This window comes from Sus scrofa, chromosome 9, assembly GCF_054392235.1.
Source record: "Sus scrofa isolate SSC_HxYL_T2T_F1_AM1 chromosome 9, Sscrofa_HxYL_maternal_Yorkshire_Landrace_v2.0, whole genome shotgun sequence".
NCBI classification, from domain to species: Eukaryota; Metazoa; Chordata; class Mammalia; order Artiodactyla; family Suidae; genus Sus; species Sus scrofa.
In genome coordinates this window covers 59,231,682-59,244,779 of record NC_139391.1, presented here as the reverse complement: position 1 = coordinate 59,244,779, position 13,098 = coordinate 59,231,682, and the positions used below count along the sequence as shown (strand labels likewise).

The 13,098-nt window shown below is 50.0% G+C and overlaps 1 protein-coding gene across 5 annotated transcripts in view; it reads right to left on the bottom strand.

Annotated features, from left to right (window-relative positions):
* Positions 1 to 1,782: 1,782 nt before the first annotated feature.
* Positions 1,783 to 13,098, bottom strand: part of NTM (neurotrimin) — a 1,001,303-nt gene continuing 989,987 nt past the window's right edge. For 3 of the 5 annotated variants that reach the window (XM_084976657.1, XM_021102352.2, XM_003482649.5), the window contains one exon: positions 1,783 to 3,597. In XM_084976657.1, coding sequence (XP_084832783.1) covers positions 3,497 to 3,597 — 101 coding nt within the window. In that variant the 3' untranslated portion in view covers positions 1,783 to 3,496. Of the gene's footprint in view, positions 3,598 to 8,670; positions 8,704 to 13,098 lie in introns of all 5 variants that reach the window. The other 2 variants (XM_021102348.2, XM_021102351.2) reach the window with 1 other exon arrangement.

The window sequence follows — 13,098 nt, the reverse complement described above, 5'->3', positions numbered from 1 at the left end:
AATAAAATAAAGACTGAAATTCAGCAGCTTGGGGCTTAGGTGGTGCCCTAAACAGAAGAGGAGATGAAACACTCTTGAGGCAGGACAGGGGTTTGCCCACATGCTGAACCAGTAGTCGTGGCAAAGCTGGTCCTACAGGTTCCACACCTTGAATAACCAGAGCTTCAAAAAGCCGTAAGACAAGAAGGGCAGTGGGACTGGCAATAGGTCAAATGGAGTCTCCCTCACCTGTGTCACTTTACAAAGTTCATCCTGACCGACCAGTCACTCCAGGGAGGATGGTGATGGCTGAACAAAATCATGCTTAGTTAACTGGAATGAGAATGCTCTGAGTCAAATGGAGGTTACCTGCCACCGTGAGCCCTTGTCCCGGCAAAGTCGAGGAAGCCTCTATTTGCAGGGGCCTTGAAACATTTTAATTAATTAATTAATTAATTAATTTGGTCTTTTTTTTTTTTTTTTTTTTTTTTTTTTGCCTTTTTTAGGGCCGCTCCAGCAGCATATGGAGGTTCCCAGGCTAGGGGTCGAATTGGAGCTGTAGCCACTGGCCTACGCCAGACCCACAGCAACGCAGGATCCGAGCCGTGTCTGTGACCTACACCACAGCTCAGGGCAACACTGGATCCTTAACCCACTGAGCAAGGGCAGGGATCGAACCTGCAACCTCATGGTTCCTAGTTGGATTTGTTAACCACTGCTCCACGACGGGAACTCCTGGAACATTTTATATTTAGAGGGGTTCTGGGCTCAAGCTTGGAAGTATGGCGACCACCTGCTGTCCTTCCTGACTCTAGTCCAGGGGCCACGATTTGCACCAAAATTCTCTGTTCAGTCACAGGAGGACAAGAAAATCGTGATGCCCAAGTTTAGTCTAAGGAGACCCAAGGCCTTTGGCACTTTCAAGACATGAGCACAGCATGAGTCCAGCGGAGCCCTGTCCTCCAGGCTCGGTTAGGCTATTCCAGGCCATGCTGCCAGGAAGACCCTGGGGCACCGGGCACCTGGCACCTGTGGTGGGGGTGGAAGGTCAGAAGGGCACAGAGAAACATGGGGTCAACAGCTGCCTCTCAATTCTGCAGTAGCTGCTGGAAACGAAAGGCCTCCTTTCCAAACACCTCTTCTTCCTCCTTTTCCTTGAGGGTGGAGTCACACAAAGACACAGCACCGTGATTTCCAAATCTCTCGGCTCTGACCTCGTTTCTGCCTCTCAGTGAATCTTCTCTCCTTATTTCATTCCCAGAATCAGTCAGAACAGGTTAGAATTATTTGAACACTGTTCTCTATTAAAATCTACCTTTTCTCTTCCTTTGTGGCTGGGGGAGAGACGCGAGAGGCAGGCTTGGGATGAAGAGAGTGCTCCAAGCACCAATTGGGATGTGGGGTTCGGCCATACCAGCCTACTGTGTTTCAGGGATTTGGGGAGTGACGGACGCAATCTGCTGCCGCCCCGAAAGAATCATGTGGGAAAGCTCTTCCCTAACTGGACCTGACATTCTGCCTGGATTTGAGGGGAGGCGTGTTGGCCACAGCAGGAGGCCCCTTAGCCTTGCCAGACCCTCCTGAACGCACTAGAGGGGCAGTGGCCACCAGACTCACGTCCCTGTTGGAGGGCAAGGTGGTCTCCTGAACCCTTGCCTGTCATCAGAAACGCTCCACCCACAGGGGTCCATGGAGCGGTAGCCTGAGTCCAGGGCCGGACCTCCACGTGTGTCTGTCACACCTGAGCCAGGCAGGCTCTGCTCCCCCTCACCCCCCGACTTGAGAATGAGGTAGCACACCAGATGAAGAGGGACATGGAACACTTTTTAATGTCACGTCAGAGACAACCCCCTCCCTCCCCTAGCCCCTTATCCCACTTTCCCTCACCACATCCAGGACCCCTCCCCGAGGCCTCTCTGGCTCCTGGACTTCGGGGAGGAATAAAAGGTTTACCTAAAAACTGCATTTTCTTCTCTTTCATACACACGCACACAAAGGTGGGAAATTAAATAAAAGAAACCGAGAGAGGATTCAATTCTCCAGCGGTCACAAAGGCATCAGAGATTCCCATGATGGGCTAAAGCGAGTGGTTACAGACTGCTGAGTCGGTTCGGTCGCTTGCTGTTGGTCCAAGCCAGGCCTCCTGCATCAGCCCCCATCTCCGAGAGCCACACCTGGAAAAAAGATGCTGCGCCTGGTGTTAGTGCTTTGTTTTGTTTCTCTTTTCACTTTTTCTAAATGTCTCTGACATGTAAATAACCCAAGAAAAGAAAAAAGGCAGGAGCTGATTACACAATTACCAGTAAACTCTATCATCTTTTAGAAGATCAACACACAGCTAACGCCATATACAGCATGCAGTAATGTCTGAGAAAGGACCCCGCTGAGAAATCAAATGGCTAGAACTCTAACAAAAAAAAAAAAATATATGTATATATATACTGTATAATATATGTCATCAAAAGAAGCATCGCCAGGAAACTCAAGATGCAGTGCAGGTCACCTTCTGTCTCTAAACAGCATGTAGAAATGTAGCATTGTCTGCATTAAACATCAGAATAAGAAGAAATCTGTAGCGCTGGTGGAGATGTCGGTTAAATTGTATGTGGGTTTTGTTTGCTTGTTTGCGTTTTTTTTTTTTGGTGGATTTGCCAAATCCTCACCAAGTGGTTAATGCCTGGTGTACGGTCCACCAGTTGTAAACCTAGGTAAGAAGGACACTATTCATGTTTCACATTTAACAAATATACTTCTGTTCACCCCTTTCATCTGCATACTCTTAGCTTTGTCTTGTTTTTTCCACTAAGGTTTAGACTCCTATCAGAAAATATAATTAATAAAATTAATAATGAATCAGAATCCCTTATTATCTGTGATGTCCACGTTGTACAATGAAAAAAAAAAAAAAGAAGTTTAACCATATCCTTTGTGACTGTTGATGGTGGGCTTGTTGTAGCTGTCAGGCTGTCTTGTTTTAGTTTTCTTTTTATTTATTTTTTTTGTGTTTCTGCATTTCATCACACACACAATAGGGACACAGTCTAGGAAGGGGGCCGGAGAGGCACACCTGGGCCCGCACGCCTCACTCTGTGTTCGTCTCTATTGACTGATTGAATTTGGGGTGGCCGACTCCGGAATTTTCCCGGGGAGTGGGGGTGCACTGTGGTGGGCAGAGCGGCAGCTGAGCCCCAGCCCGCCTGGTAACAGAGGTCACGCAATGCAGCTTGCGGGTGGGTCCAAGGCCAGCGTGGCTTCTTCTCGTTTGGAAAAAGAAAGAAAACAGCTGTACCTACGTGTCTGCCAGGCGGCTTCCAATTTCCTGTTCACCTTGTTTTCCCAAAGTATCCTTCGCTCCCCTCCCTGGAATGTGTGTCCCATTAGGCTCTGATTCTCTGCATTTCGTGGGCTCATGTCTGATTTGGAACGGGGATGCTTGTGGTGCTGTCGTTGCCATTGCTGATGTGTTGGCGGTGGCGGTGGCGGCAGCTGCTCCCCGGCGGGGGAAGGGGCACTCACATCAAAATTTGAGGAGTAGGTGCAAGATCAGAAGCGGCAGCAGCCAAGTGCAGCCCGCCCTCCTCCACGACCCGTTGCTCACTTCGCTGACTGCGCCCGGACCTGCAGAGAGAACACACTGGCATAAGCCCGGCCAGAGAAGAGGAGCCCTCTCCACCTGGGGGCATCCAGTGGTCCAGCTCCACACACCAGGGCTGCATTAGAAATAATCCTCCCACAGCCTGGAGCCCCTGGATGCAGCTATGGGCTGGATGGGGAGTCTGCCGGGGCCAGGAGGGAAGGTGAGGTTCAGGCTAGTGTATGCAGGTGGCCACTGCTCCTTTGTTGCCACAGCTGCTCAAGGGCAAGACCAAGGAGAAGGTGACAGATGGATTAATACCTTGCCCAGAGCTCGGTAAAATTAGACTCCTGTGTCCCCTTCGTCATCCAACCCCAGTGAGAGCTGCCTCCCTTAAAGATCCCCATGGCCCTCCAGCCACTCCACCTGTCATGCAGGACAGGACTTGCTGGATATACCAACCACCCTTATGGCCGCTGCATTGGGTTCACCACTCATTCTGTCAATTGTTCTATCTCCGGTCAGTGCCCAGGCTTCCACCTGCAGCATTTGGCCTCTCCCCCATCTGGACAAAGTAACAGCAGACCTAGGTCAAGTATCACATGCCTGAAAGGCCAAAACCAACTCACATGAGGTGGAGGTGGGATCAAGCAAAGAAACAGGTGGCTTTTTGCTGCATACATGGAAGTGAGGGAAGGTTTATATGGCCCATGGGATATAGTACCCACCATGGCCTGTGTCTGTGGGTGGGAGAAGGATGACACATTCCCCCAGGAGGTGCAGAGCAGCCTGGCCCACAGACAGCTGCTCTTTGAGATGGGGCCGAATTTGGGAGGCAAAAAGATGATGAGGTCCTAACATCCCCCAGCAGCTTCCCTATCCTACGAAGGATAAGCTTTTTGGCTTCCCCAGCCCCGTGGCCATGAATGTCCACGACACATAGAGCTATGATTCATGAACAGTATGCACGATTGGGATGCCAGGATGAATTAGGTGCCTAAGAAGCAAGGCATATTCTCAGCCTGCTCTCATGTGCTCTGGCACACTGTGTCACATTGGATTTAAAGGGGGTATTTAAAGCCAGTGTCCTCCCTAAGTCCACTTGCTCTTTGGGGAGAAGGAGCAAAGCCAAAACCTGCTTGCCTGACATTGATGCCCAGCACGGAGCCACTTCCGGCCAACACAGATCCGCAGCAAACCAGGCTTCTTGACTCCACCTGGAATTATCCCCTCCAGTTCAGAACTCCTGGCCTGGAAACACTGCTCATATGATTCATTTCTTGGACCTTTGGGGCAAATCTCTGATTCTGGGGCAGCAGCTAAATAGAGTTTGAAATGCACCAACTCATCCAACCTCTGTGCCCCTTGTGCCTGGTTTGCAGTGCAGGGGAGCAAAATTTGCCACCTCAAAATGTCTCCTTGGCTTGTGGATTATTTTGAGCTGAAATCAGTCAAGGTCCAGAGGACTCAGAAAGAACCACTGGCCTACCCCCTAACTGCCTACAGAGTGTGGAAACAGAGGGGCCCAGTCCAGGAAGCGAGTAGTCACCATAGGTTAAGTGTTAGGGGTGGAGACACGGAGAGCCCGCCCAGTCTGCCTGTTGTAATTTATTGCTGTGTCCTCCTCTCTGCCAGGCCCAGTAGACACATGTCTACCAAACAGTGGCTTTTCCAACTCTATGTAAATTGCCTTCCTTGCCTCTGAAGTCCCAGTCCCCTGCTCCCAACATCCTCCTTTGTCTTTAGCCAAAGATGGTATAGTTAAGGCAAGAGCTTTGGCCATTTGGGTGAATGAATTCGTTATCCTGGGTCTCTTTTTCATTTATACGCTATTAAATGATTATTTGATTTTCTCCTGTGCATCTGCCTCATGTCAATTTAATCCTTGGACCAGCCAGGAGACACGAGATGGGCAGAAGACATTTTCTTCCTCCCTAACACTGTGATCCCAAGACCCAAACTTCTTAGCACTGCGAGTTCACCTGAAAAGCAGGACAAAAGACACTCCTGCTCCCCGCCAGGAAGGTGAACCCCTGGGCATCAGAAAACCAAAAGCATCAGCCATGGAAAGCCCTCCTTCGTCCAGTCCACTGGTGAACAGGTGACAGAAGCATTCCCATGCAGTGCCACAAGGCTTATTTCAATTTCAAATTTGCTTCTCCTTAACCATTGATCCCTAGTTGTTTGGAGCATCTAAAATCTAACTATTCTGTTTCTATATAAACCACCACCTGGAACTCCAGCCTTTAGATTCAGTCAGCCAGGTTCCATGCCTGCTGGGAGGGTTGGCAGCTGCATTCCTCTCCCCAAACACACTGGTCCAGGGTTCCAAACCTGCATCCTGCATGCCTGCCTTAGGACATCGGGACAGATGTGTGTCTTTTGGCACAGGGCACCTTTCCTCTTTCACCTCTTTTGTCCTGAACACTCACTGGCACAGCTCTGAAACCCACTCCGCTCTTACCCCAGCACAGACCTTCTTGTAAGAGAAGGGAAACAAGGCCGGTACCTGTAGCGAGTTGCTCTCTACCTCTCCTGCCCTCCCAGGATGCCACATACCACACAGACAGCCCCGCAGGGGCCTGGCTGGGTTACAGGATAAGAAAAGTCAGGAACCTTGTCTGCCCACCAGGGAGTCTCTAATGCCTGGCTGGAGGCATCTGGGAGCTGGCAAAGGCCCAGGCACCTGGCAATGGCCATGGCGCCAGTGGTGTCCTGGCCTCTGTACCCTCAGGGCTCCTTTGTGGCTCTGTGGCCTGCTGGGATGTACACAGAGAGCCAGCAGGGAGGGGGCCTGGCCCCCGTGTCAGAAAACTCCCAGAGCAGAAAGGAAAAGGCTGCCAGGTGTGCTGGAGCCCCTGTCCAGGTGATGTGCTGTGGCCCCCTCTGGCCCGGGTGCACCAGGGCTGTTCCTCCCTGCAGAGACCACGTCCAGCTTGGCCTTGCCTCCCCCACAGCCTCCATCTCCCTGACCCAGCCTCCCACAGGCTGGTCTGTCTTGAATACAGCTTCTTGGACACAGCTTCTCAGGAGAAGAAAAGAGGGGTGGCACCTGGAGAAACTTCATCCTTTCAGAGGGGACACACACCAGCTCTGGGCCACCTGTGCCTGGTTCCCTTGGTTTATTCCTTATTCCAGGCTTGTGTGTGACCCCAAGCCAGCCAGACCACTGATGGACTGGATTCCTTCAGCTTCTTCAAAACTTCCCGATTGGTCTGTAGGACACTCACCACTTCCCAGTCCCACTCCCAAAACCCTCAACCCACCTTCTGCCTCCTCAGCCCCTCTTTCCTACCACGGGCCCTGGGCTCTCCCTGCCCCCATCCCATGCAACGGCAGCAGGTGTGCACTGCACACACGTGTTACACACGAGCATGCACCTTCCAGCCTGTTCTCCTTCCTTCCCATCCTCACACTTTCTGCCTGAAATGCACTTCACCTGACCCATGCTCATTCCTCATTCCAGGTTCTGTTCTGGCCCCAGTCACCTCTTCCAGGCAGCCTTCCTTGACTTGCTCTGGTTTACTTCCATAGTGCCACAGGCACCCCATTATTAACATGTGCCCCACCCTGTCCTACCCTCTTTATGCGTCTCTTTACATTTCTCATTTATGTATACACTTCTTCCTCTGGGCTGTGAGCTCCTTAAGGCCCAGGTCTGTGCCTACCTGGATCCTTGGCAGGTATTTTATAACTGGTGGCTGAAGGAAGGAGGGAGCCAGAACAGAGGGCTATGCTGATGTGTCCATATTTTATCTCTGTGTTTTTCTTTCTCATAAAACTCTACTTGGGAAAACAAAACAAAACAAAAAACGCAAAAACCACACTGAAAACAAAGCAAAACATCCTTCTCATACGTTGCCTTCTGCTTTACCTTGATCTTCTCTTCCAAATATCCTTCCCCTCCCTTTTTAAGGAGTTCCGATAAAAGTCACTGAAAATTCTTGTGGTTGAGAAAAACTTTGACACAGATGTAAGATCTTATTAGTTAGGATTCCAAGCCAAGTGCCTGCAATGGATAAAGGGGTCCAGTCCTTTAAGGACTGTTATGCATGAGATGAAGGTTATTGTCGCCTGCTCTGATGTGCGGAAACTCAACCTCGGGGACCTGAAAGTGACTTCCCCAAGATCCCTTGACGTCTGTCTCCAAATATATTTTTCTTTCCTCTAACTCAGAGCTGTTGTGCTGTGTAACTCACACAGCTCCAGGAGTGAAAGATGAGGGAGTGAAGCCACAGGGTCTGCCCTGCCCAGACACGGGTTAAGGTGGGAAGCAGGCAGGCATCCCACGCTGAGCTGCACAGGAAGGATGCTCTGAGAGGAGGACTTTCTGGTCTGGCAGGTGTGGCTCCCAAGACCCCCGAGCAAGGCCCTCTCAGAGCCGATGCTGGCTGGAGCCACGGCTCAGCCCATCTGCCTGGTGACAGGGCCACACAGAGGAGGCCTCTGTTCTTTACCCAGCCAAGTCCCCACTCCGCAACAGTTGCCTTGACTGCTTCTATCTCATTAGAGAACTGTGGAGGCTTAAAGAGACTAATTACCAGGACCGTTAGGGTCCTGGAGAACTGTGATGAGTGTCAATTATCCATCAGAAACATCTGGCAGGAATGAAAGCCTCAAATAAGATGCATTTTATTCGTAGCCAAGTGACTCACCCAGGAACCTCCCATTTCCTTCCCCTCTCCCCTCCCTCCTGCCACTTCTCTTCCAGCTCGAAGTTAGTGAGAGAGAAGGAGAGATTGGGGTAAGCAAAGGCCAGCATGCAAGGCCAAGGTCTAAGATGATCATTGCATTAGAGCATCCGGGTGCAAAGGAAGAGGCAGGCCTGGTGCAGAGGGCCCCAGACGTGGAGCTATTCTGGGCACTGACAGGCCCTCATTAGTGCTGCCAGCAAAGACACGTTAGATCTGCAGGGGAAGCACCCAGGGAGAATCAGATGTCCTTGGGAGACAGTTAACCCAAACTGCCACAGGGCCAGGGCCCAAGGTCAGGGCAGTTCCCACTGGGCTGCCTCCTGCAGTTAGCTCCGAAGAGAAAGAGTCTTGCAAGAAGGCAAAAGAGATCTGTGCACCCCATCCCACCCAGGCAGCAGCTGCCTGCAAAATAAACATACCAACCTTTCCCTGGGGTCAGAGCTGTGGTTCTCACTGCTAAAAGAAATGAAAAACAAGCCACTGTTAAGGCAGAACGCAGCCGGAGTCAATTGCTTTACCCTCCCATGGCTTCCAGGAGGGAGGATGAACTCCTAGCCCAGCCCTCCTGACACCCCCTCTGCTTGGCTGGAAAGTGCCAGAGATTGAATTGGGGGCCGGGGAAGGACACAAATGATGGTCCCATTGGGTGGCCGACCTAAAGGGAGCCAGCACCCCTCCATGTGCCTTAGCAGGGGATGCCAGCACCATGGAGCTGAGGCCCTGAGCCAATGAGTACTTCTTTGCAAAACAACCTTCTTTCTTTGGCCACTAGACTATCCTCTAATTAGCTGAAGTCTGCAGGTTTTAATAGAAAATTGGCTGATGTAAATGGACTGTCCTCCAGCCATCTGAATGGAGGTGCCCATGCTATGTTTGAGATGTCAGGTTAACTAGCATTTCTCTATGCATTGTAGAAATACTGGTGAGCAGACTTCCCATGGTGGCTCAGCGGTAGTGAACCCAACTAGTATCCTTGAGGAGGTGGATCCCTGGCCTCGCTCCCTGGGTCAGGGATCTGGCAATACTGTGAGCTGTGGTGTAGGTTGTTGATATGGCTCGGATCCTGCATTGCTATGGTTGTGGCATATGCCAGCGGCTATAGCTCTGATTTGACACCTAGCCTGGGAACTTCCATATGCCACGGGATGGCCCTAAAAAGCAATAATAAAACATTTTTAAAAAAGTAAAAGAAAACAGTGAGCAAAACTCCACATACCAGAGGAGTCCAGACCCCTGATATTTGACCTCTCTTGATGAGTCAGACTAAGCAAGCTGGCCCAGGGGGCTTCATTTCTCCAGGGCATCCTAAGGCAATAAGAGCAGCAACCTTGCTGCTGAGATCCACCTATGGAAATGGTGGGCACCAACCTGTTTCTGCTGGCTACCCCAGACAGACCTCCATTCACCAGTTTAAGCTCTCAGAAGAATCCACAGAGCCTGTTCTGCTGACTGGCCCGAAGGGGGTTGATCTCTAATCTTTGACTTCCCTGTAGAGTTGGGGGCTTTGCACATGTCCACTCTGGATACAGAGGATGGAAAATCCCTTCACAGTATAAGTGTATATCAAATAACCGTGATGCATACATGAAACATCTTACAATTTTTTTCTGTCAATTATACCTAAAGAAAAGGTAAAGTAAAGCTGAAAAAAAAAAAGAGGGGGAGAGACCAAAGTCTTTTCCATCAAAGTGATAATTCTCTGTGCAAACGTCCTGGCATATGGAAGGAAGGACACATAGATATAACTCAACCTAAACTCGACTAAAACTGAATCGTCTGCCCAAAGTCATATGAACATGGTCCTGTGCATTTGAGCTCTCTATCTACTATTTAAAGGCCCCTGAGATCATGTCTTGATCCAGGTGGACAAGAACAACCCCAAGAAGCCACTCTGGAAAAGACATAATGCCTGATCTATGACCAAAAATCACATCAAAGGCGTGACTCAGAACAGATCAGAGGGAAAGTCAGGGTGATGGAGAAAAGCCAGGAGTGCTGGTCCACACTGTCTGTGCCTTTAGCAAGGACAGTCCCTTGGCGAGATCGCTAGGCCCTAGATGCCCACCCAGAAGCAAAGGAGGAGCTGCTTTCATGAATTGTCTTATTCAGGTACCGCTAGATGGAGTCTCCCCATTCCAGGACGGAGGGTGACCGGAAAGGGGGAGGACAGTCTGCAGAGAGACCTTTCCACCCCCAAGCCACACTCAGTGCAAACGAAGGGCATGTGTCGGGGAGGGCAGCCCACAGAGCAATGGGGTACTGGTTTAGCCACTGCTAGAGGATGCAGGGAAGAGCTCTATTTGTAGTCTGACTTGTTGGAACCATCGGGAAAAGGAATCCATTGCAAGAATTTGCTTCACAGTGCTCTAGAACCAGAAGTGACTTTGTGTAAGGCAAAGATCTGAGAGCAACTTCAGTGTAGTGGTTCACCTCCAGAAACTCCTGCTCCTCCCTGAATCTCCAAGGTCATCACTGTTAGCATCCACATGGGTAAAAGGAAATTTGACACCCATTCTTGACCTTCCTAGAGCTTAACCTTGGGCTTTTTCAGGTAGCACTGTTTCAACTCTTCCAGTACACTAGGAGGCCCTTCTACCCCACATGCACCTCACCACAGTGAGTTGAGAAATGTAACAAAGGTACTCTTTATATTTTCTCAAGACCCCTCATTCTGCACTCCAGTCCCTTCCCTGTGATTTGGTTAAAGGAAGAGCTGGAGAAACTCTTTCTACATCATATCCATCATCATGACATGCTATCACCGTTGGGTCCAGCTTCCAAGGATAGGATCCTCTATCTAGACAAGTACTAGCCATAAGCTCATGCCTTTGAATTAACTCCTGGCTATCAAGAAAACCAATAATTCTTAAAAATCCAAGCATACATTTTCCTCGCCAAGAGCTTGCCTGAAATGTGTGATCTTTCCATTGATGTATTAGTGGGAAGCCAGGTAGAATTAGAAAAAAAGGAAAGAAAGCCAGAAAGAAAGAAAGAAAGAAAGAGAGAAAGAGAGAAAGAAAGAAAGAAAAGTAAAATAAAAAATAATAAAAGAGAACAGCTCCCTTTAAGCCTCCAAGCCAATATCTCAGGTCAATCCATAAAGGGATCTTTCTGCCCCCAAACCCAATGCTTGTAGGTGAATCCAAGTCCCCAGGAAAGCTCAGGGCAGCTGTCTGAGTCTAGGGGATAGGGGAGGGCTGGCATCATGCCAGGGTGGATATATAGGACACATAGACCTTCTAGAAATAGGGCTAAGGGATTTTTGTTTGGTACCATCTGAATTGAGACAATGTGCCATAGAAATGCTAACTGCTGGATGGCTGGACCTAGTAAACTATCTTTAATCCTCTGCAGGGAACAACAGATCAGCTCTCCTACTGCAACTGCTTCCTTTTGATCCACAAGGTTGACTTACTCCCCCGCTTCTTTCACAAGTTGATTGGATGGTCACTGCAAAGTTCACAGGCATTAATCAGCCAACATTTCCCAGCCCACCGATACCATCGAATCTGACTCCATGCCCAGGACATAAAAGACAAAGGACCAGTGGATGGGAAATGAACAGCTACTGAGGCGCTGAGTCAGCAGTGCAGCCCCAGACACACTTGCCCATGGCAGGGGGGTGCCGGGAGGGGGGAGTGAAGGATGGTGCTGTGTCCCCGAGTCCTTAGTTTTCGTGGCAGGAGTCCTGCACCACCAAATATTAATATGAGAGGGTGACATGCAATCTGTTGTGTTTGCAAAAGGGGAGCAGAGACATAACTTCAAGGATGGCAGACAAGGGGGGCTGAGAAGGCATGACGATCTCTTTTCTGAACGCTTCCAGTCCATCTGGATACTGAGTGACAAAGTATCTTGGAACATCTCTTATAGTCAAACATCCCCTGTCCAGGGAAACCAACAGGAGGTAAGGGAAGCCTACCTCGGGGATGGTCCCTGAGAAAAGAGGTACCTCTCTAGTCTATGAGGGGCTAGCAAAGGAGAAGGGAAAAACACAGACACACACGCACACAGGTGAGTAAGAGAAATGCCCCAGAAACAAGATTTGTTTTCTCTAAGACATTCCTCAGTTGCACAAGAGTCCAACAGCTACCCTGAAGACACTAATCCAAGTCTTGCAATGATCCAGATATTTATCATCCACAACTTCTGGCCTTGACCCTCTGCTCTGCACCCGTTCCCGTGGTGGCACAGCGGTAACAAGCCCAACTAATATCCATGAGGACTTGGGTTCGATCCCTGGCCTCACTCAGTAGGTTAAGGATCCAGCATTGCCGTGAGCTTTGGTGTAGGTCACAGACGTAACTTGGATCTCACGTGGCTGTGGCTGTGGTGTAGGCTGGCAGGTGCAGCTCTGATTCGACCCCTAGCCTGGGAACCTCCATATGCCACAGGTAAGGCACTAAAAATAAAACAAAACAAACAAACAAACAAAACGGTGAGAGGTGGAAGTAGAGAGCTGGCTTGAGACCCTTCCTCACACAGTTGCCAGCAGAGGGGTGAGGATGGCAGCAGGAAGAACCTCAAAACAGTCTCCTGCTCCTGGCCCTTGCTCACACAGGCAGTCACACGCTGGTTTCTGGCCAGTTTTGTTGCTGTTGGTTTTGGTGTGGCCAATGGAACACTAGCACCTCAGTGACCGCTCCCTGTTCTAAAAGCTCCCGTCCCCTCTGGGAACGAGTCACCTCTCAAAGTTCCTCAGGAAGCAGCTTCTGCCCCACCTCCAATCTCTCACAGGGCCTTTTAACCACACATGTCCTCACCTACTTTTCTAACACATCTTTAGATCTCTGGATGTGCCTTGCACTCGATCTCAATAAACATTAGCTGAATCACATATCGATCCCGGCC